Source organism: Narcine bancroftii, chromosome 2 (assembly GCF_036971445.1).
Source record: "Narcine bancroftii isolate sNarBan1 chromosome 2, sNarBan1.hap1, whole genome shotgun sequence".
NCBI lineage: Eukaryota > Metazoa > Chordata > Chondrichthyes > Torpediniformes > Narcinidae > Narcine > Narcine bancroftii.
Genome location: NC_091470.1, coordinates 143012782 through 143038282, shown reverse-complemented (window position 1 = coordinate 143038282; position 25501 = coordinate 143012782). Strand labels below are relative to the sequence as shown.

At 37.7% G+C, this 25501-nt stretch overlaps 1 protein-coding gene across 2 annotated transcripts in view; it reads left to right on the top strand.

The window, feature by feature from the left end:
• ptpn11b (protein tyrosine phosphatase non-receptor type 11b) overlaps positions 1 to 25501 on the top strand; it is a 115366-nt gene that overhangs the window by 45147 nt on the left and 44718 nt on the right. For both annotated transcript variants that reach the window (XM_069918350.1, XM_069918351.1), the window contains exons 3-4: positions 17514 to 17708; positions 22717 to 22909. In XM_069918350.1, coding sequence (XP_069774451.1) covers positions 17514 to 17708; positions 22717 to 22909 — 388 coding nt within the window. The remainder of the gene's footprint in view (positions 1 to 17513; positions 17709 to 22716; positions 22910 to 25501) is intronic.

Genomic DNA, 25501 nt, shown 5'->3' with positions numbered 1-25501 from the left:
GTTCAAATTTTAAAATACATGACATCACACAACGCTGAGATTCTTTTTCTTTCAGAAATATACAGATATAACTATCAAACGTTAAATTAAATGTGTTCGTGTTTGTCTCTAACTACTGGGTTTTTAAGTAATTATTATCTTGACAACTTTGGTGTACACTGTCACGCTGTCCTCTCTCTTCAAGCTTGTTTTCTTGTTTTTCAATTGAAATGAAGAGTCGTAAACTCAAAATGTCAACTCTCTTCTGCTGATGCTGATTGACCTACTGAGTGTTTTTTTAAATATTTTTTAAATTTTCGCACTTTGAACCATATCAACCAAAATACATACAAACATTTCCCTCTTAAATATACACAGTGGCATTTTCTCCCCTTTTTTTCCCCCTACCTTTCTTCTCCCTCTTCCCACCCCCCTCCAAAACCAATAAACATTCAATATATACAATACAACCATTAAACAATGTCATCACACAATAAAAAATAAACAAAAATAATGTGTCATCTACTTTTACACACTGGGTCAGTTCATTTCTTCTTCTCCTTCTGTCATTTTAGGGGTGGAGGTCCACAGTAGGCCCTCTCTGTTGTATTCCATGTACGGTTCCCAAATTTGTTCAAATAATTTTTTAAATTATATGTTATTTTTTCCAGTGGAATACATTTATTCATTTCCATGTACCATTGCTGTACTCTCAGGTTCTCTTCTGATTTCCAAGTTGACATTATACATTTTTTTTGCTACTGCTAAGGCTATCATAATAAATCTTTTTTGCGCTTCATCCAGTCTGAGGTCTAATTCCTTACTTCTTATATTACTTAGAAGAAAGATCTCTGGATTTTTTGATATGTTGTTTTTTGTGATTTTATTTAATATCTGATTTAGATCTTCCCAAAACTTTTTCACTTTCTCACATGCCCACATTGCATTTTCTGTTGTTCCCATTTCCTTCTTGCAGCGAAAACATCTATCTGATAATGTTGGATCCCATTTTTTTTTTAAACTTTTGGGGCGTGATATATAACCTGTGTAACCAATTATACTGTATCATGCGTAACCTTGTGTTTATTGTATTCTTCATAGTTCCAGAACATAACTTTTCCCATGTTTCATTTTTTATCTTTATGTTTAAATCCTTTTCCCACTTTTGTTTGGGTTTATAGCTCATTTCATCATTTTCCTTCTCTTGCAGCTTGATGTACATGTTCAATATAAATCTTTTAATTATCATTGTGTCTGTAATCACATATTCAAAGCTGCTTCCTTCTGGTAATCTCAGTCTGTTTCCCAATTTATCCTTTAAATAGGCTTTCATTTGATGGTATGCAAACATTGTACCATGAGTTATTCCATATTTGTACTTCAATTCTTCAAATGTTTAAAAATTATTTCCCAAAAAACAATTTTTTATTCTTTTGATTCTTTTTCTCTCCCATTCTCTAAAGGAAAGGTTATCTATTGTAAAAGGGATTAGCTGATTTTGCGTCAATCATAATTTTGTTATTTGGTAAAATTTTTTTAGCCTTTCTACGTGAATCTTCTTCCATATTTTAAGTAAATGTTGCGATACTGGTGAGCTTTTATATCGTACCAGCTTTTATATCGTACCAGCTTTTCATCCCACTTATATAGTATATGTTCTGGTACTTTCACCCCTACTTTATCTAGCTCCATCTTAGTCCAATCTGGTTTTTCCCTTGTCTGATAAAAATCTGATAAATACCTTAATTGTGCTGCTCCATAATAATTTTTAAAATTTGGTAACTGAAAACCACCTTGGTTGTACCTCTCTGTTAATTTATCTAACGCTATCCTTGTTTCCCTCCTTTCCATAAAAATTTCCTTATTATTCTCTTTAGTTCATTAAAGAATTTCTCTGTTAAGGGAATTGGTAACGATTGAAATAAGTATTGTATCTTTGGGAAGACATTCATCTTAATGCAATTTACCTTCCCTATCAACGTTAGTGATAATTCTTTCCAATGTTCTAAGTCTTCCTGCAATTTCTTTATTAGTGGCTGATAATTTGTACAAGTGGCTTAAATTATTATCTAACCTAATACCTAGGTATCAGATTGCTTGTGTTTGCCATTTAAATGGTGATACTTTTAAAAATTCTGTATAATCCGCATTATTCATTGGCATCACTTCACTTTTATTTGCATTGATCTTGTACCCCGATATTTCTCCATACTCCTTAAATTTCTTGTGTAATTCTTTTATTGATATTTCTGGTTCTGTTAAGTATACTATGATGTCATCTGCAAATAAACTAATTTTATTACTCCTTTATTTTTATCTCTAATTTTATTTTCTGTTTTTATCATTTCTACCAATGGTTCTATTGCTAAAGCAAACAGTGAGGGAGATAATGGACATCCCTGCCTAGTTGACCTACTTAATTTAAATTGGTTCAATACATATCCATTTACTGTTACCTTCGCCAATGGTCCATTATATAATGCTTTATAACATAACAACAATTTACAGCACGGAAACAGGCCATTAGGCCCTTCTAGTCAGCACCGAACCAAATACCCCTCTCTAGTCCCACCTCCCTGCACAATGCCCATAACCCTCCATCTTCTTCTCATCCATATACCTGTCCAACCTTTTCTTAAATAATACAATTATTTCTCCCGGAAGCTCATTCCACATGTCTACCACTCTCTGAGTAAAGAAGTTCCCCCTCATGTTACCTATAAACCTCTGCCCCTTAATTCTTAACTCATGTCCTCTTGTTTTAATCTTTCCTCCTCTTAACGGAAATAGTCTATCCACATCCACTCTGTCTATCCCTTTCATAATCTTAAATACTTCTATCAAATCCCCTCTCAACCTTCTACGCTCCAAAGAATAAAGACCTAATCTGTCCAATCTCTCCCTATACTCTAGATGCTTAAACCCAGGTAACATTCTGGTAAACCTTCTCTGCACTCTCTCCACTCTGTTTATATCCTTCCTATAATTAGGCGACCAGAACTGCACACAGAACTCCAAATTAGGCCGCACCAACGTCTTATACAATCTCAACATCACCTCCCAACTCCTATATTCCATGCAATGATTGATAAAGGCCAGCATACTAAAAGCCTTCTTCACCACCCTATTCACGTGAGTTTCTACCTTCAGGGAACGATGTACCATTACACCTAAATCTTTCTGCTCTTCTGTATTCATCAATGCTCTCCCATTTACCACGTATGTCCTGTTCTGATTCTTCTTACCAAAATGAAGCACCTCACACTTATCAGCATTAAATTCCATCTGCCATTTTTCAGCCCACTTTTCTAAGCAGCCCAAATCCCTCTGCTATCCTTGAAAACCTTCTTCATTATCCACTATTCCACCTATCTTAGTATCGTCTGCATATTTACTAATCCAATTTACCACCCCATCATCTAGATCATTAATGTATATAACGAACAACAATGGGCCCAATACAGATCCTTGAGGCACACCACTGGTCACCGGCCTCCAACCTGACAGACAATTATCCACTACCACTCTCTGGCCTCTCCCTTTCAGCCAATGTTCAATCCATTTGACTATCTCAAAATTTATACCTAAAGACTGCACCTTCTTAACTAACCTTCCATGTGGTACCTTATCGAAGGCCTTACTGAAGTCCATATAGACAACATCCACTGCGCTACCCTCATCCACATTCCTAGTCACCTCTTCAAAAAATTCAATCAGATTGGTCAAACATGACCTTTCTCCCACAAATCCATGTTGAGTGCTCCTGATCAGACCCTGTCTATCCAGATGTTTATAAGTACTATCTCTAACAATTTTCTCCATTAATTTACCTACCACAGACTTCAAACTTACAGGCTTCCTCCTTGAACCCTTTTTAAATAACGGAACCACATGCGCAATGCGCCAATCCTCCGGCACTATCCCCATATCTAATGACATTTGGAAAATTACTGCCAGAGCCTCTGCTATTTCCTCCTTCACTTCTCTCAATGTCCCAGGAAAGATCCCGTCTGGTCCCGGAGACTTATCCACCTTTATATTCTTCAAAAGCCCTAAAACTACATCTTTTGTAATCTCTATATTCCCCATATTTACCCAATTTCCTTTTTTTATCTCAGATCTCCCAATATCCTTCTCCTTAGTGAATACCGAAGAAAAGAAACTGTTCAATATCTCCCCCATTTCTCTAGGCTCTGATTCTCTAAGGGACCAATTTTGTCTCTAGCTTTCCTTTTACCATTAACATATTTGTAGAACTCTTTTGGATTAGTTTTCACCCTGCTTGCCATAGTTTCCTCGTACCTTTAATCCAATTAATATATTTTTCTGGTAGATTGAACCTCTGTAATATTTTGAATAAATAATTCCATTCTAGCCTGTCAAGGGCTTTTTCTGAATCTAAAGCAACAGCCACTGTTGGCATCTTATTTCCTTGAACTGCATGAATTAAATTAATAAATTTACAGACATCATCCACTGTTCGTCTTTTCTTAATAAATCCAGTTTGATCTTGTTTTACTATTATTTTGGTACACAGTCGGCCAATCTGTTTGCTAATAGTTTTGCTATTATCTTATAATCTGAATTAAGTAGAGATATTGGTCGATATGATGCTGGTGTTAGTGGATCCTTCCCCGTCTTTGGTATTACTGTAATTATTGCTGTCTTACATGAAGCTGGCAAGTTTTGTGTTTCTTCTATCTGGTTCATTACTTCCAGGAGAGGAGGAATTAATAACTCTTTAAATGTTTTATAGAATTCTATTGGGAATCCATCCTCTCCAGGTGTTTTATTGTTTAGCAGCTTTTTTTAATATATCCTGTACTTCCTCTATTTCAAATGGTTTTATCAATTTGTTTTGCTCCTCTTCTTGCAATTTCAGCAGTTCAATTTTAGCTAAAAGCTCTTCTACTTTATCATCTTTCCCCTCGTTCTCAGTTTGATATAATTGTTCATAAAATTCCTTAAAGTTCTCATTAATCTCTATTGGGTTATATGTAATTTGTTTGTCCTTTTTCCTTGATGCCAATACAGTTCTTTTAGCTTGTTCTGTTCTAAGTTGCCAGGCTAATATTTTGTGCTTTTTCTCCTAGTTCATAATACTTTTGCTTTATTTTCATTATGTTCTTCTCCACCTTATATGTTTGTAATGTTTCATATTTTATTCTTTTGTCCACCTATTCTCTTTTTGTTCTATCATCCCTTGTTGCTAGTTCCTTTTCTGTACTTACTATCTCCCTTTCCAACTGCTCTATTTCCAAATTGTAGTCCTTCTTCATCTTAGTTACACAACTTATTATCTGCCCTCTAATGAAGGCTTTCATTGCATCTCATAATATAAATTTGTCTTTCTCTGATTCCGTATTTATTTCAAAGTACTTTTTAATTTGGCGTTCAATAAACTCTCTAAATTCCTGCCTTTTAAGTAGCATGGAGTTTAACCTCCATCTATATGTTCTTAGTGGGATGACCTCCAGTTCTATTGCTAATAACAGGGGTGAATGATCAGATAGCAATCTAGCTTTATATTCAGTTTTCATAACTCTCCCTTGAATATGGGCCGACAGCAAAAACATATCAATCCTTGAGTATGTTTTATGCCTACTTGAATAATATGAGTATTCCTTCTCCCTTGCCTCATCTGTATATCCATAAGTTTCAATTCTTGCATTGATTTAACCATAAATTTGGCCACTTTATTCTTTTTGCTCGTCTTTTGTCCAGTTTTATCCAACATTGGATCCAAATTAAGGTTAAAATCCCCTCCTATCAATATATTCCCTTGCGTATCTACAATATTCAAAAAAATATCTTGCATGAACTTTTGATCATCTTCATTAGGTGAATATATATTGAGCAAATTCCATAATTCTGAATATATCTGACACTTTATCATTACATACCTCCCTGCTGGATCTATTATTTCCTCTTCTATTTTGATTGGTAAATTTTTATTAATTAATATAGCTACACCTCTGGCTTTTGAATTATATGATGCTGCCATTACGTGCCCTACCCAGTTTCTCTTTAATTTATTATGTTCCACTTCAGTTAGATGCGTTTCCTGCACAAATGCTATGTCTATTTTTTCATTTTTCAGGAAATTTAATAGCCTCTTCCGTTTAATTTGGTTATGTATTCTATTAATATTCATAGTTATATAATTCAACTTGACCATCTCATTTCCTCTTCCTCACCACCACCATCCCCCTTTTCCCCATTTTCATCTCTCAGTTTTCCCTTTTTAAACTCAATGTGTGACAACACATTTAAAACATAAAATACTTGAACATCTCCCACATCCAATATTCCCTTAGCCCCAAATGTCTCTCTTCCCCCCCCCTCTGAGTTTCCCCTTATCCCTTGCCGGGCAACCACAACTCCCCTCTCCATTTGGAGTGTGAACCCGCTCGCAAGCGTCAATTGATTTCGCAATGATGGTTATTCTCTTCCACCCAACCCCCCCAGAAAAGATGTTTTTTTACACCCTCTTTTTTTCCCCCTTACTTCCTTTCTTCCCTTCTTTTTCCCTTCTTTAATTCTTACATATACATTATTTTCACATCTTTATATGTATTTTATCGCCGTTCTTCATTCTTGTTACAACTCTTCATCTCTCCTTCTGTCCTGTAGGCATTCTGCAAATTCTCGTGCTTCCTCCCGATCCGAGAATAGTCTGTTTTGCTCTCCAGGCATAAATATTTTAAGCATAAATTTATAACCTTTTTTCCATAAGATCTATTTTGCTATATTAAACTCCTTCCTCTTCTTTAAGAGTTCAAAACATATGTCCGGGTAAAAAAATATTTTTTGACCCTTGTATTCCAATGGTTTATTGTCTTCTCTAATTTTATTCCTTGCCCGCTCCAGTATATTTTTTCTTGTTGTATATCTCACTAAAACAGATCTTGGTTTTTGATGTGTCTGTGGTTTCGGAGCTAGTGTTCCGTGTGCCCTTTCTATTTCCATTCCTTCCTGTATTTCTGTCATTCCCAGGACCTTGGGGATCCATCCTTTTATAAATTCCTTCATATTTGTGCCTTCTCCATCTTCCTTCAGGCCCACTATTTTTATGTTGTTTCGCCTACTATAATTTTCCAACATATCAATTTTCTGAGATATCAACTCGTGTGACTCTTTAATTTTTTTAATCATTTTCTTCCAATTTTCTTAAGTCATTCACTTCCATTTCTACAGCCGTTTCTCATTCTTCCACATTTTCTAATCTTTTCCCTATTTCTGTCATGACCAGCTCTATTCTACTCACTTTTTCTTCTGTACTTTTCATTCTTCTTTTCATTTCACTAAATTCTAATGTCAACCATTCTTTTAATACTTTCATTTGTTCTTGGAAAAAAACTTTATCTATATTCTGTCCATCTGTTTTACCTTCTATTTCTCTGTGCAGATCTTGGTCTTCTTCCTCTTTGTGTCTGTATCTATGTTTGTGTCTTCTTCTCTTCCTTGTATCTGTGTCTCTTCTGACTTTCCTGATGAGTTGCTTATCTCATTTTGCTGGTCTTCTTCTTGCTGGGCTTCTTGCTGTTGGTTCTCTTCTGGGCTACTCATCTGTTGGGCCTCCTGCTGCTGCTCTTCTTTCCTTTCACTCCCTTTCCTGTTGCTTTCCTCTTCTTCCAGCTGAGAGCCCCATTGTCGGGCATCCCTCAGCTGGTCACTCTGTGGTTCCCCAGTCCTCGGCTGAGCCCCCCTCCCGTCAGCGTTCTTCTCCTTAGTAAGCGCACTGCGCACTTTTGTTTAGCTCTGAGAGCCATTTTTGCAGTCCAGCGGTCGGGGGGGTCGCGACTCACGGGGTCGTCACCAACCTCTGAGAATGGGCTCTCTTCTCCACCACAGCTCACTGTTTCTTATTTTTAAATTTTTTGATTTTTCACTCTATGAACCATATTAACCAAAATACACACAAACATTTCCCTCTTGAATATACACAGTGTCATTTTTCTCCCCTTTATCTCCCCTCCCTTCTTCCCACCCAATAAATGTTCAACATATGCAATACATTAAACCCATTAAACAATGTCATCACACAATGAAAATAAACAAGAAAATTGTGTCATCTACTTTTACATACTGTCTTCTTCATTTTGTCTTCTCATTCTGTCATTTTAGGGGGTGGAGGCTCCCTGTTTCTTCATGCAGGTAAGGCCTTCTCCTTTCTCTTCCGGCGTCTTTTCTTCTTTTTTCCCCGTTGTTTTACTTTTTCCTTCTTGGATGCCATTTTTTTTCTTTTCTCCACAACTTTATCTTTTATTTATTATGTTTTGTGTTTCTTGAACTTTGTCACTTTATTCCTCCTTCTCTTCTGGAGAGGGCTGGTATTCCCCTGCTGACCACTACTCCATCACGTGACTCCTCTCGACCCACTGAGTGTTTACTGCATTTTCTACTTCTCTTTTCAATTACCAGGAACGTGTGTTTTTTTTGTTGCTCTGATTACTAATGGACACACGTTGTGTAAGCCAGCTTTCTCTCATGTTTTCAATATATCTGTTCCACAGAATATATTTAAATATCTTGGGAACAATATTGAAATTTAGAACTTTTCAGGCATGTGGATACCACAGAGTGGCTTTCTGGTGATTAGGCTTTCGTAAATGTTTTCTTTTGCCTGTGATGTCAATTCAAATTATTTTGATTAAACTGATATTATAAGCAAAGGAGAGATGATAAAAAAGATCTACAAGGACATACTATTGGTGTAGAGGACCTAAAGTTAGTTTTGGGGCACCATCTACTGTTTTTTTGGCATGTAAAAGTAATGATTGAAGTGAACTGTATGAATGCCAACTAGAATGCCAACAAAGTTTTCAGGTTGCAGTAATGAAGAAAGGCTTAAGTGAATATAACTTGTCTCTACAATGAACTTAACTTTTTAATTATTTTTATTAATTTTCACAAATAAGCATGTATATACAAAACATTTATGGAATGCATAATATTAATAACAAATTGGATAATTCAGCACAAACTATAAAACACAACTATCATTCAAAATTGCATCAAAAATAATTTTGTCCACATACAGCATGATTCTAAACCCTATACCCAAGGTGTATGACTAAAGAAAATATGTACTTTGTTTATGAAATAAAATGGAAAATATTAAAATTCAAAAATAATATTATGTCTAGAGGTATGAAAGTAATTCAAGAATGGTCCCCACAGCATTTGAAACCTTACAGTAAACTTATCAAGATTTTCAGAGATATGAAGATTCTGATGTCTGGATTCATTCAGAAAAAAATGCAATGGACTGTTCTTACAACTCTGAGAATCTGTGTTTTCATCTGAGAAAGTGCTAACATTAACCCATTGTCTAGGAGACTGGCAGACTCTAAACCCCTAAAGCTGATTATTCAATACATATTTCAGTACTTAAATAGAAAGTGCAAAATTATAGAAAACCATGTCCCTTTTGTTTCATATCTTCCTGTCAAAAAAGTCTACCCATCTTAATTCTACTTCCAGCACCGTTCTGCTGCTGTTAGCCACTCCTTTTTGAATGTGGTAAGGGTTTCTGACTACACCACCCTTCTAGACACAGAGTTTCTGATCTGTACTATCCCTTTAACTCTTTCTTTCGGGTTTTGATCCATATGCTAAGGAAAATAAGCCCTATTTACCCTATAAAGGCTCCTCTAATTTTATACGTCAATTTAGTCTCCCTTTCTGCTTCCTCTATTCTGAAGAAAACAATCCCAGCCTATCCAATATTTCCAATGCTGCCAGCACCCACAATGCTATTACAGTGCCAGTGACCCGGGTTTAAGTTTTCCCCTTGACCTACATGGGTTTTCTCCACACACCCTCCAAAACATATAGAATTGGTAGTTAATTGGGCTGCACGGGTTTTGTGGGCCTAAAGGACTTTCTACTATGCTCTATCATTTAAAAATAAGTCTCCAGTACAATCATATCTAACCTGAAAAGTGGTAATGGAATAATTCACAGTGCTTCATTCAAATTTTAATTTAGTTCTCTACAACCTTTCTGCTTTTATTCCACTCTTCCACTAATAAAGAAAACCCTTCTCTCATCCTTCTTAACCACTTTATTAATCCGTACAGCTACCTCGGAGGATCTGTGGATGTATGTTGTAAGGCTCTCTGTTGCTTTATATCAAGGCATTTGACAAGGACCCCCATGAGAGACTCATCCAGAAACCCATGAGGCATAGGATCAGTGGAAATTTGGCTGAATGGATTAAAAAATGGGCTTGTAGGAAGAAAGCAGAGAGTAGTAGTGGATGTCCAAAATTATGCAATGATAAAGCTCTAATTTGGTAATAACAAAAAGGGTACTTTGTGGTATTTCATATTTTTCTTTTATTCTTTGAAAAGTAATAAAATGACCCACTTCGTAGCAATCTTGGACAATCTTAATTCCTTTCTGATCCTATATTTTCAAAAGTTGATTATTCAGGGTAAAAGGAAAAAGTTTATTCTGATACAGAGGTGTCTTACTTGAAATTTTCCCGTGTACCTATTTCCTCATATATCATACTCCATAATTCAATTAAATATCTCAAAATAAGAGATGTTTTAAAGATGCCAAGGCAGTCAAAATTTGAAATTCTACTTTTGGAAGGCGGGAAGAAAAAATTTGTATCTGAAATATATTCATTATTACAGAATAAAATGCCTAAATTAGATTTGCATTAGTCTAGATTAAAGTGGGAAAAAGATTTGGGAATAGCAATTGATCAGGAGGAATGGAGAAATTTCCATAAAGATACTATGACTAAGATTGTCAATGTGAGATATAGATTAGATCATTATAATTTTATACATCAGTTATATTTAACTCCTGAAAAATTAGAGATATAATTTAATTTCTTCAGATTTGTTTTAGTTCTTTTTCACATTCCACTTGGTCATGTGCTATTAAACCTTTTTGGATGCAACTTAAGGAGGTTTTAGAGAAAATTTTTAAGATTAAATTGTTGATGGAACCAACATTATCTTTATTAGGTAATGTTAAAATGTTGGGTTTGAAACTGAAATTAAGCAGGTATCAAACTGTTTTTGAGATTAGCTTTGGCTGTAGCGAGAAAATGTATAGCGATTACACGGAAAATGAGATTGATTTAAGTTTGCAACGATAGCATATGGAATTGAGATTATGTATTCCATTGGAAAAGATAATGTATAATTTATGTGATAATTATCTTTTTTATCGGAACATGTGGAGCCCTTATTTGGATTATATGGGTTTAAAGTTTTGAATTCTCTTTGGCAGGTTATGGTGGTGTTTCCCTAATCCATGGCATTTAATTATGTTATTGATAGGTATATCTCCTTTCTTTCCTTTTTCTGTCTTTGGGGTTGGGGGTAGTAGGGAGAGGGAGGGAGGGGGTGTGGGGAGGGGGTATTTAGTATATACCACATTTTTTGTATACGAATTATCATATTCGAATATATTTGAAATTAATGTGGCTTGAAATTGTAAATAAAATATTCAAACAAAAAGAGTAATAATGGAAGGAAAGTATTCTGCCTGGAGGTCGGTGACTAGTGGAGTTCCGCAGGGATCTGTTCTGGGACCCCTGCTCTTTGTGATAAAGTGGCGGAAGAATGGGTCAGTAAGGTTGGAGGAGTTGTGGATGGAGCTGAAGGTTGTCGAAAGTTACAAGAGGATATAGACAGGATGCAGAGTTGGGCAGAAAAGTGGCAGATGGAGTTCAATCTGATAAGTGTGAGGTGATGCATTTTGGAAGGAGTCTCTAGAAGGCTGAAAATAGGGTTAATGGTCATTTACTTCAGAGTGTGGATGAACAGAAGGACTTTGAGGTCCAAATCAATATGTCCCTCAGGGTTGCTGCACAGGTTGATAGGATAGTTAAGACTACACTTAGAGTTTTGTGTTCAGCTCTCATCAGCTCATTATAGGAATGATGTGGGAAGCTATGGAGAGGATGCAGAAGAGATTTACCAGGATGTTGCCTGGATTGGGAAACCCGTTTTATGAGGCAAGGTTAGGAGAGCTGGGACATTTCTCTTTGTCGCATAGAAGGATGAGAGGAAATTTAATAGAGGTCTGCAAGAATATGAGAGGCATAGATAGGAATGGTGCTGTTTTCTAGGACAGCATCAGCAAACACCAGAGGACATCTGTACAAAGCGAAAGGAATGAAGTTTAGGGGAAACATCAGGGATAAGTTTTTACACAGCGAGTTGTGGGCGCCTGGAATGCCTTGCTGAAACATTGGGTGCATTTAAGAGACTCTTAGTCAGACACATGGATGGAAGAAAAATAGACGGTTACAAGGTAGGGAGGGTTTAGTACTTTTTTTTAGGAAGGGGTATATGGGTCGGCATAACATTGAGGGCTGATTTGTTCTATGTTCTCTCAATATCTTGAATGGTGAACCCCTTTTTGAATTTGGGACATTTGGAAGGTATGAAATTAGCTTAATGGAATCTTATGGTGCCATTGCGACTGCTCCGTTTTTTTGTTAATGGGTTGATCCTATTGAGTGAAATCTACATTAAAGTTGGATATTTCACTTAAATAAACAGATTATCCAGATTACACACAGACCTTATTTATACAAGTATGACTGATATTGGAGGAACTCGATGTGTCGAGCAGCATCAATGGGAAGAAAAAGAATTGTTGATGTTTTGGGTCGGGACTTGAAAATGCTTTCGATTCTAGCACCTGAAGCGTCTTGGATTTCTGGCATCATGGTTTGGTTGTTTCTGTTCTGATGGTGTACAGTTAATGCAGTTAAATAAGTAACACTTTCATTCAAGATTAATTCTAATTAATAAATATACCAAGAAAAAGATGTGATCAAAGTTCTTGCTTATAATTTTAAATAGAAATGAAAGTCAGATTACCAGGTTGAATTACCCAGCCATATTTACACGTTAATTCTTTACTTTTTCTATAATTGCATAAAAGCCCTCCTTTCATATTTTACCAAGAAATTGGTTGACAATTTTTTTTTTTTAATTGGCTTGTGACCTTTTTCCACTACTGTTTACGAGTTTCATAGAGGACGTGTGGGGGCGAGGTGTTTGATTTGAAAAGAAATAACACATCTGTAAAGTTTATAATCTAGTCTTTAGATAAACATTTATCGTCTTCACCACCGTGCAAGACACTTCAACACGATTTTGCACGTTATTGGAGAGGTCCTAAGCTATTTTTGTAAAGTATATTTGGGCCTCCGGTCCAAAGTACTCAAACACTTTTTTAGCATCTCGTCAGTCCATTTTAGTCTTTAGATAAACATTTATCGTCTTCACCACCATGCAAGACACTTCAGCACGATGATCTTGCAAGTTATTGGAGAGGTCTTAAGCTATTTTTGTAAAGTGTATTTGGGCCTCCGGTCCAAAGTACTCAAACACTTTTTTAGCATCTCGTCAGTCCATATTTGTGCATTGTTTTCCTATATTTCAATTTGATGGCAAGCTTGTAGGCATTCTGAACAGCAAAAATGAAAATTCAAAATCTCTCTGAGAAGGATGGGGGTTGAACATGAATTTCTGTTCTACAATCCCAAACATTGGCAGTTCCAATGCAGAACTAGCTCTGAGATAGTTTGAGAAAACCAGCCAAATAACATGCTCAGTGTGTATTTGAATCTATCTGTCCTTAAAGAGGCCTCCAATATCCTTTTTTAAAAAAAATGTAGAGAGTCCTACTGAATGGAAACAGGCCCAGCTTGTCCAAGCTGAAAAAATGTGCCTTCTTGCTTTCAGCCCACTGCCTGCATTAGAGCCATACCCCTCCAAAGCTCTCGCAGTCATGTGTCTATCCAAGTGTTTTTTTAAAGGAAGCTAATGTACTTGCCTCTATCATTTTGTATGGTAGCTCGTTCCATATGTCCACCAGCTTCTGAATGAAAAACTGTCCCATCACATCCCTACTAAATCCCAACTCCTCGCCTTATAGATGACCCCTCGTTCCAAATGTCCACCAGCTTCTGAATGAAAAACTGTCCCATCACATCCCTACTAAATCCCAACCCCTCACCTTATAGATGACCCCCTTGTTCCATATGTCTACCAGCTTCTGAATGAAAAACTGTCCCATCATATCCCTACTAAATCCCAACTCCTCGCCTTATAGATGACCTCTCCCATCTTCGATTCTCCCTCTGTAGTAAACAGGCTTCCACTGTTCATCTTATCAATGCTCATCTTGATCTTACAGACCACAATAAGATCCCCTCTGAACTCCCTATGGTCTAAGGAAGACCAGCCCAAATTTTCCCATCTCTAATGATGTCATTTTCCCTAATCCTGGTGTCAGCTTCCTAAACATTTTCTGTACCCTTACCAACTTCATAATATTCTTTCAATAACCAGACAACCAAACTTCACACAATATTCCAATGTAGCCTCATCAACATGATGTCCCAACACTTGTATTCAATACTTCAACCAATGAAGGGAAGTGCTCTTCATCACTTTGTATACTTGCAATGCTATCTTTAAAGAGCTGCATCCCTTAGTCCCTCTTCTCCATAACACCCTTTAGGACTCTTATCATTAACAAGGTAAGTCCAGCTCTAGCTCGATTTATCCTATCGCAGCATTTCCCAATTCTGTGAGTTGAACTGTATCTGCTATTTCTAAGCCTGGTTTCATATCTGGTCTAGATCTCATTGCAAACCCAAAAAACCTTCTTCTATGTACACCTAACACATATTTTTGTCATCAGCAAACTTACCTTGCCACAAACATCCTAGTCCAAACCACTTGTATATTATTATAAAAAGCAAGGTTCTGAATCACGAGGCTCTCCAATGGTCCTTCATATAGTCTGAATATTCACTTCTATAACCACACTGTTCGCTTCTACAACCACTCTGTCTCCTACCACTGAGACTCTTTTGTTCTTTCAAAATGTTTTTGGATTCTTTCTTACATTCTCTGCCAAATCTATCTTATAACCTCTTTTATCCTTTTTCCCCTCTTCGCTCTGCTTCTACTTTCCTTTCATTCACAAGCAATTATCTTGAACCTGCCCCCTTTTCTTCCTGATCTGTGCTTCTATGTCTCTTGTTAACTAAGGTTTCTTTACCTTTCCATTCCTGCCCTTTACCCTTCTGGGAATATGTTCATCCTGGACCTTCCTTGTCACTCTCTTAAACGCCTCCCATGTGGTGATTATGCTTTTATACTCCCTATCATTTGCATCGAATCAGCTATTGGCTAACTCTTGCCTAATCCTCTGGAAATTGGCTTTGTCTCAAATTAGGATTTAAATTGGAGGACCAGTGTATCCTTTTCCATAACTACCTTAATGCTGTTAGAATTGTGGTTACTGGTTACAAATTGTTCCTGTTTCTGACCAGCTTCATTCCCCAATACAAGATCCAAAATTGCCCCTTCCCCAGTAGGCCTATTCACATATTGCTGTAGAAAGTTCATGCCATCCAATCCCTTCGCATTGGCATTCCCAGTCAATGTTGGGGAAGCTGGAATCACCCACAATTACAGCTTTGTTATTTCAGCAATCTCTCTATATATTTGATCCTCTATTTCCCAGTGACTGTTGGGTGATCTGTAGAATTCACCCTTCAAGGTGACTACTCCTTTTCAGTTCCTGATTTCCACCCACATTACCTCCCATGATACTTCTCCAAAGACTACTCTGATATTTTCTTGACTGATATTGCACCCTCCCACCTCTTTCCCACTGTTCCTATCTTCTTCTAGAACTTTTACAAAATAGTTTTGTAAAAACTTGGTGTTTTCTCTCTGTGGCTTTAAACAATTATATGTAAATTATTATCAATGCAGTCAATCATTTGTTCTCTGCGAAATAGCTATGGTAGACACATCATAATTTTTTTTAAAACTTTGAGCATTTTAAAGACAATTCCCTTCATCTCAATATTATCAGTGTGTAAATTTAATATTTAAATCTCGTATTCTGATGTAATCTATTCTTGTAAATGCTTCATGGATTGCTCCTTTGTCAGTATTATGAAAATATTAAAATAAATCATTATTTTTAATTAATGTCATTTCACATTGTTATTATTTCCAGCTTTACCATTTATTATTCAATAATGCCTACACCATTTTCCTATTTCTCATAGAATAATAACTCAGCAATTTAACTTCCACAAAGTGAATTTTCATTTTGAGTTCGAAAGCTGTACAAATCTCCTTGGAGACTTGATATATTCTAGAGATGATTTCTCAGTTCATATATTAGAGTAAATGCAGCTTTAGGGAAATTGCAGAAAACTGCTCTTTGCAAAAAATTTCCACTGTACAGTATTTGTATAATAGATCCAATAAGACCATTTAACAGTATTTTTTGGTGAATGTGACAAACTTGAATCTTACTGCATAGAAGACTTTGTGATTAGTTTCTCCTCTTGCACCACCTCCTCCTCTTCCATCTCCTCTTTATTCCAGATAGCAAAGTTCTGACTTCTTCAGTTTCTTTTCATAACTGAACTGTGGGCAACATCCTGATGAATCTCCCCTGCACTCCCTCCATTGCTAATGTATCCACGGTGACCAGAACTGCTAGCAGTGCTTTAGTTGAGGTCTGGTCATAGTTTTATAAAGTTGCAGCTTAACCTCCCTATTTCTGCATTTAATGCATCGACTAAATAGGCCTTTTATATAGTATGCTTTCCTAACCATGTTTTCTACCTGGGTTACCACCTTCAATGATCTGTGGACATACTCTTAAGCTCCTTTCCTCAATGCTGCCAAGGCCCCACCATTCGTGGTGCTTGCCCTTGCCTCATTCATGCTCCCGAAATGAATGAACTCACATTTCCTGTCAATTTCACCCACTCTTTGATATCTCTCTGCAGCCTAAGTCAACCTTCCATATTATCAATTTCTCTGCCCATCTTGTGTCATCCATAGAGTTGCTGCTCTTGTCTCCAACTTCCACATCCAAGCCACTCATGTATTTTACAAGCATCAAGGGTCACTTTTGCAACACTGCTGGTCACCAGCATCCAATCAGAAAACCTACTAGCATTTGCATTGTTTCCTATTGCCTGGATGATTTCAAAGTTTGTCAACATGCCCTGCATTCCTTAGGTCATCACCTTTGGAACCATTTCATAATCTTCTTCCACAACAGAGAAAATACTGTCATATCAAGCATGGAAACAAAGTGACCACTGGAGCTGCCAGTGTATATCACCAAGATTCAGCAAACCACCAAAATACCCAATATACCTGACCAAAGGTGAACAGGGCCTCAGGGCTAGGGATGCCATTGAGATGGGAATAATGGCCTGGGATAGGAAGCTGATGTTGGTTGCCTTATCCTTGCAGTGAATTGGCAGGATTTTGTAAAGACAGTGCTGATGGTATTTTTCCAGTGCCTTATTGAGCCCACTACAGTAAGTCCAGAGATTAGAAACCTGTTTCAGGCCAGACATTAGCATTGCTCAGTTATGAGGTCTTAACTTTCTCTTTCCACCAGAGTCTATGCTGGCATGCATATACCCCACCTCTCAGATAGATCAATAATGTGATGAAAATAATTGAACTTTATTAATCTTTTTTTTCTCTCAGACGAAATGTAGAAGTGACACATATAAAGATTCAGAACTCAGGAGACTACTATGATCTTTATGGAGGAGAAAAGTTTGCAACATTAGCAGAATTGGTTCAGCATTATACAGATCAAGAAGGCCTTTTACGAGAGAAGAATGGCGATGTAATTGAACTAAAGTATCCCCTCAACTGCCAAGATCCAACATCAGAAAGGTAATTCTTTTAATCCTTCTGCTCATTCCATTTTTATTTGTGCAAAAGGCAAGCTTAAGACCTTTCAGCAGGGGTGTCTCTTAATCAAGATCTACCAATTATTGCAAATGTATTTTCTGGTTTATCTTAATTCCAAAGTATTAGCAAGAGAATTTTATTATCAACTGATGTCAGTTTTGTTGGTCCCAAGAGATCTTGAATGACAGTCAAAGGGGTAAGGGAACCCACAAGAGGCTTAAAACAGCTGGGAGCCATGATGATAGGGTGTCAAGATTGTTGTTCAGTCATTGCCAGAAACTGGGGCACAGAAAGAAGAGAAACAAGTGAGGGAGGGTAAAGGAGAAAGTGGAGGGAGAAGGTGACAACTTTTTTACAGTTAGTCAAAGAACAGCCTTCTGCAATTCCAATCTAATCTCCCTTGCAAAGACTTTGCGAGGCCTATTTCTCTATCCGTCTGTGACATTCTCTGTTCTGTTCCACTGCAGACTTGGTAGCTTCTAAATTTGCTGAAAAAGTTTAGTCATTGCCTATTAAGTCACTGCATGGTCATTCATCTTGGTTGCGAAATGAGGTTGTGCTGAGAATGGGGGTTTCTTGAGTCAAGGTTGACCTGGGCATGTGACATCTTTTGCAGCTGAATTAGCCTATTAGCGTTCACAGAATAAAAGGAACTTCTGCAATTTCTTGCTGCCTCGGAGGAGAGCCCATGATCCCACGAATTGAGCTGAGTAGATGTACAGATCAGCAACTGAGCAACCATTACCAGGTTCTTGATGCTGAACATGTGTTGTCCAGCAGTTTCTCTGTGTGGTGGGAGACATTCTCCATATGTTGCCTCTTCCACAGTTATTGCCTCTGCTTCAGATGTTTTACTGCCTGACTGAAAGGAAGGAGGAGGAGGAGAGCCACAGAGCAGCAATGTAGCCACACCGCTCCTAAGGGTCTATTTTTTTCTTTGTGCAAGTGCCTGCTCTGCATGAACAACAGCAGCAAGCCATGACTACCACCATGCTTCTTATTGAAAATTTGCAGAACCTCATGGTGGATCACAGTTCACGACATGCAGGCAGCCTACTCTGCCAATTGCCATAGCTGCATATGATTTTTCTTCTTGATTTGGCATTAATATGTGATTTATGTTCAAATTTCCTTCTATTGTCACATAATAATACATAAAATGTTATACATGATATACAGTACTTCAACCTTTAACTCTCATAAGGCAAACAAAGTCGCTATGATCATTGCCCAGTTCCCGTAACAATTAAAAAAAGAGAAGCAAAAGGGAATCCCTTCAAACACACTGAGTGTCCGTGGATTTGTCACCAGGGTTCCTGCCGCCTCTGCAACTGCACAGACTCCAGTTCAAACCATTGTCAGTCCTCAGCACCCTCTCAAATCCGGGTTCCGATACCTGGTTCCCATAACTATCGCCAGCACGTCTGAGTCCTTCAAACGCAAAGTGCCAACCACCTGCAGATTGTGTAGTGCCTTCAGCAGCTGAGCCGCCCCACCCCCCACTGGTCCACTGCTGTGGTCACTTTCCCCGTGCCTCTCCTCCTCAACAGAGGGGGTGCACTATGTTGGTCTGCTACTCCCCAGCAACAGATAATGTGTTGAAGGATGCAAGTGAGTTGGTGTACCACTGTTTATTGAAGCATGACACCATTGAAAATATAGTTTAATGGGTGAAGCATGATAAAGTCACTTCCAGTTGCCTTGAGGATAGATAAGAGACTGCAGATGCTGGAATCTGGAGCAAAAACTGATATGGAGTAACTCTGGGTCAAGCTGTTTCAGTGGGACAAAAACAATGGTCAACATTTTGGGCTGGAACCATTCTTAGACTAATGTTGCTCGAACCATTGAGTTCCTCCAGTAGATTGTTTTTTACTCCAGTTGTCTTGCATCACTCAGTGACCTCCTCCAGGTATGATTTCAGCATCAGGTATGCATCAAAAGGGACACTACTTCACAAAAACTCGGTAATATTGATTTCCTCATTGCTAGTGACCCTCTTCCCAAAGCACACATCACCAATTGTCCAAGGCTCTAATTTCCCCAGGTCTCCAACTCTTTTGGCCCCAACCACTCAGAAATCTATAGAGGGTGCCAACAGATGCCCCTCTCTCTCCCTTGACTTCCCAGAAGAACCAGAAGGCAAGTTTTTGATTGTGCAATGCTTGTTCATTAGCCCTATTTCCTTGGACCTCGTCACTACTGACATTTGTCCTTGTAATGCCCAACAATTTGCAGGCCCATGTAGTAATTTTTCTTCATTTTAATCCATGAATGTTAAGACATTTATTGATAGTCCTTTTTTAATATCTGACTGTTTCCAAGATATAACGAGTTAGCAAGACTAATTTGAATGTGATTCCTTCTGATAGTTAAAGAACCATTAGTCTAAGAATGGTTCCATCACCTCTTTCAACAAAAGAAAGCTCCATCCCTAATCTCCTTTCCTCTCCAAACTCCTTGAATATTTTATGATCTTCCAAGTTTTTTTTTTTTTTTTTAATTTTTTATTTTTCACACCATAAATCACAATAGCCATGATATACACTTTTTCTTTTCCACACATTTACAGTGACTTTTTCTCCCTCCCCCCTCCCTCCTCCCAAGCCACCCCCCCATCCCCCCCCCCTCTCATCCATTTTAGTTATACTGATCTTCCAAGTTCATGCCATTCTTCTCAGAATATGGTCTTTAAATTATTTCAATCAGATTGTAGCTACTGTTACAACACTGAACATATCTTGTGGTTGTGATAAAGATGTGTTCCCCTTTTCTTCCTTCTTGGCCTGTCTACCGTCTTTGGCATAATGGTCCACTTCTTTTGGCATTCCATCACTCAGTTGGCTGAATGGACCTATTTTTAACCACTGGAGAGTTTTCTCAATTACTTCCTTTCCCTTCCTACTGTAATACTGATCACGTTCAGATTTATTGTCATCTGATTATACATATGCAACCTGTCTAAACAGCACACACACAGACACAGTACACCCGACACGCAAATGGCATATATACATGGCAATCCAAAATAAATATACATAAAAATAATTTATGGGTTTCTAGGATTCTAGGATCGTTCCACAGTCTCACTGTCTGCAGGAAGAAGCTGTTTCCCAGCCTGGCAGTCCTGGTTTTTATGCTCCTGTACCTCTTCCTTGAAGGTAGTGTCTCAGAGACATTGTGAGCTGGATGATAAGGATCCTCATGATTCTCTGATCCCTCTTTAAGCGCTTCTTCCTGTAGATATCAGTAGAAGGAAGGGAGACCCAGTGATCTTAGCTGTTTTAATCATCCTCTGATCTGATGCCATACCACACAATGATGCAGCCAGCCAGGATACTCTCTATTGTGCATCTCTTGAACATTCTTAGAAAGGTGGCCAGTAGCCTTGCCATCCTATACCTCCAGAGGAACTGTAGGCATTGCTGCTCCTTCCTGACTAATGAGATGTTGTGGGTCCAGGATAGATCATCCTTTAAATGGACACCAAGGAGTTTTGTGCTCCCCACTCTCCCTATGACAGAGCCATTGTAGTGGGAGTGGTCCTTCATCCTTCTAAAGTCCATAATCATCTCCTTTGTCCTCATTGAGAGTCGGATTGTTGCTTTGTACCACTGTCCAAGCCTGTCAACCTCCTCTCTGTACGATAAGGCCAATTGCCGTCTGTCATCCACAAACCTGATGATTCCGTTGGAGCTGAACGTGGCAGTACAGTCGAGAGTTAGCAGTGTGCACAGTAGCAGGCTGATCACATAGCCCTGGCATGATGTTTTGCTGCCAACCCAGTGAGACTGCTGTTTTTCACTCAAGAAGTCCAGGATCCAGTTCCAGAGAGAGGTACTGAGTCCTAGGAGGCCAGTTTATCCACCAGCCTCTGAGGTACAATTGTGTTTAATGCCGAGATGGTCAATGAACCACAGTCTAGTATTTGAGGTATCATTGTATAGGTGGGTCAGGATGGAGTGGAGGGTCAGGGCTATTGCATAGCCCATGGATCAGTTTAGCTGATAGGCAAAGGGGAATGGGTCAGTTGTCGCTACTAGGTGCACTTTGAGGTTCCATTACCAGTCGCTCAAAGCACTCCTAATATTGAAATTAGGAATAAAATTAAAGAGATGCTCTGTGTGGGAACATGAAATTAAAAATTAAGTGAACTATACAAAGTATTCAAGGCTTTCCTAGAACATTGTTGCCTTCTACTTCTTACAGATGCTGCATGACCTGCAGTTTCTTCAGCATATATTTTTTTTATTATTTTACATGGTCATTTATGTTCCATGTTCTGGAAAAAGAGAGATCTCTGCTGCAATGTAAACACAGGGTGAAGAAGATGGGGAAGAGATGTATAAAATAGTGTGTGGCATTGAAAGGGTGAATGATGAGATACTTTATGCCAGAAGTATCTAAGAATAGAGAGTACGTTTAAGGTGAAGAATAAGAAATTTAAAACTGATCTGAGGAAGATTTGTTTTCACCCAGAGGGTTGCAATCTGGAACACATTGCCTCAGAATGAGAAGGCAGGTAATCTGACAGCATTGAAGACACACCTGGAGAACTGCTTGAATCAGTAAAGCTTGAAGACTACAAACCAAGTGTTTGTGAATGAGAAGAGTGAGTTAGGTACTTGATGGCCAACATAATGGGTGAAAGAGTTTCTGTGCTGTATGATTATGAATCGGTGGGTACATACAAATTATTAGGAATTTTTAAACAAATTTAGTCCAAACATTAAAGGACCCCTTGCTTTATGGAGATCATTTATGTGAAGATTTTTAGCTTCAAGAAGTGGTTCTCATAGACATGAATATCATGTTACTAGTATGAGTGCTAAAATGGCTCATATGACACAAATTATTTCTCCAGGACAAAACAGTTCCAGTAAAGAAGAAAATTATACAATAATAGTTTTCTCAATGTGTGTTCACAGGTAATTATAATGGATGGGAAATGCAGGAAGCCTGTTGCATTGTTAATGTCATCTATTTTCAGGTGGTATCATGGACATCTATCAGGTAAAGATGCAGAAAAACTTCTGACTGATAAAGGAAAGCCTGGAAGTTTCCTAGTGCGTGAAAGTCTCAGTAAACCAGGGGATTTTGTACTGTCAGTGCTAACCAATGAAGAAAAAGTTGAAAATGGAGATCGCAAACCAAGAGTAACACATGTGATGATTGGGTATCAGGTGGGCTGATTAGATTGGTTACATGTTTAATATAATTTTTTTTATTAAGAAAACAAAGCTTAAAAATGTACTTTTTAAAATGAAGATCAAACTTCTACATGATAGCTATTTGATTGTAAATAACAATAATATCAAAACAAACACTTAAGTAAGTACTTCATAGAATGCTAGGTTTTCACATAAAGCTCATTGCATAGAGCTCATTGTAGCCTTGCAAGTTGGAAAAGCTATTCAGATGAATCCCATTTCCAACTTTGTCTTGTAGGTTATGATCCATCAATCTACATTTAGATACTTTTTAATTTTGACAAAGTTTGTGGACCTAACAGATTATAATTTCTGGACCGCTGCCACTCTTTGGATGGAAAAAAAAATAGCTTCACTCTAATTGTTCTACCTTTAATCTATGCTTCTGCTTATTGACACAGATGGATCTTCTGAGCCCTTCATTTGGATTTTTGTCTGTTCGTTGTGGCAGTGAAATTCCCTGATAATTACTGGTTTACACTGAATTAGTTGACAAGCGTTAAGGATAATAGATGTGGTTATTTCTGCCAATCACTAAACATTGCGATCTGATGAGAAATATTTATGGAATTGCATGAATAAAACAATTCCGTACTGTTTCAGGGCCTTAATGATGAGAGCTAAAAGAAAACTGCTGAAAATCTGAAATATAACAGAAAGGGCTGAAGATGTACCTCGTCAGGCATCATCTGTGGCGAGAGAAACAGAATTAACATCTCAGTTTAAGATTTGCCATGAAATGTCAACCGTGCTTCCCCCTCCACAGTCTCTGCCTGACCCGCTGTTATCAAGCACTTTCTGTTTTTATTGCTGACACCAAGTTTCACATGAAAGGAAATGTCAGGTGGATAAACCAATGCCATAGTGCTTGACACATGTGAATCAATACCTGACCGCAACTAGTTCATCAGGAATAAACAGGAGGAAACTAAACAGGATAATGTTGTGTGAGCTTAAAATAGAGAAATACTCCAAAGGTATCACAGTGCTTCAGTTTGTCCGTTGAGTCACTGAGCAGCAAGATTAAACATTGTCCACGGAGGAATCTTTTAGAGAAGAATTTGCAATTAAAATTATAAAAAATACACATGGTAACCAATACTGAGTATCCCTGTCAGATTTTAAACTTTTTTACTTTGCAAATTTCTGTGTTTAGTTCTGAAAGCCGCAGAAAAATTAATATGTCGGCTTCCAGTAAGAAAATAGTAGATGGGCTGGAATGAACATTTTCTTGGGGTTGCTGAAGTTGTTTAAACCCACTATTTGGTAAATGAGATACTAGTCACTATCTTCTACCAAAATAATAGTTATGCAAAATTGATTTCTGGCTGAAGGTCATGATGACAAAGTTTGAAACTGTGAAAGTAAGTTTCCAAGTGGTTCATTTGGTTCACACAACCATTAAATTGTTGTATCATTCATTATTCATCTTCCCGTAACTGTTTTGTTCTAAAGCAATTATAGAATCTAAGCTCTTTCCATGTTTCAACCAGCAAGATAAATTTGAATATTACACATCCAATCACGTTGTGCAGAAATCACATTATTCATTTCTCTTTCCAAAGAATCACCAAATCATGTAAACCAAATGCATGAGAAATTATTGTCATTCGCTTTCCTGTGAAATGTACTATAACACAAATACTAAAGTATTGACTTATTTCATGATTCTGCGGATGGCCCAAATTCAATTTCCCTGTGGCATCCTGATAATTTTAACCTCCTCATGCCCCTTCCAGATGTAAGTTTTCCGAAATCATTTGTTTTGATTTTCAGGTAAATGCCAGGGTATTTAGTTTACCGAGCACACCACGTAGTCAGAAGTTTGGATCCCTGCCTGTAATGAGGCTTCTAATATGTGTCATGTCCTCTGTATACCATATGGCATGAAGATCTCTTTTCTCCTTTTTGTTTTGGTGACCTGTCTTCCATGAATATTCTCTCTCCATTTGGCTCCCAGTACTTGTGTCACATGGCACAATAACAGCCAACTGCTTGTCTGAGCTCAAATAAACGTGGTAAGCAAGTAGTTCTCCTCTTCCTGTTGTCCAGACCATTTTGACGGTGTAAGGAAATAATTAAGAAATCCCTGAACCTCGGATACCAGTCAGTATTATGTCCCTACTCACTTTTGCAGGTTTTCTAGTCTCTCATTAATTATAGCTGAAGTATGGTAAAACTGCTGTAGAATTTGAAGACCTCTATTTGTATCTAGTCTTCTTCCCAGCAGGGAATTATTAATGAACTAGTTTTGCAGCTGGTCCTTCTGCCATCATTTGTTTAGTTTATTTTGTTTTTCTCAATCCTCTTTGAAGTATGATTTTGCTATAAAATGAGGTTTTATTGCTACCTTTCGCCACATTGCAGATAATAGTCCTCTTGAAAATAATTTTAGAAGTAAGAAAGCAACATTTTACTTGTTATTGTTGAATGATACAGAGTTAGAATGGTATGTTTCCCCTTCATGGACTTGAGTTCAATATCACACAAGGACAGAAGTTTTCCAAATTTTCAGTTGCAGTCACTCACAAATAAGATGATTTCCACCGATCATATCTTCCAGCA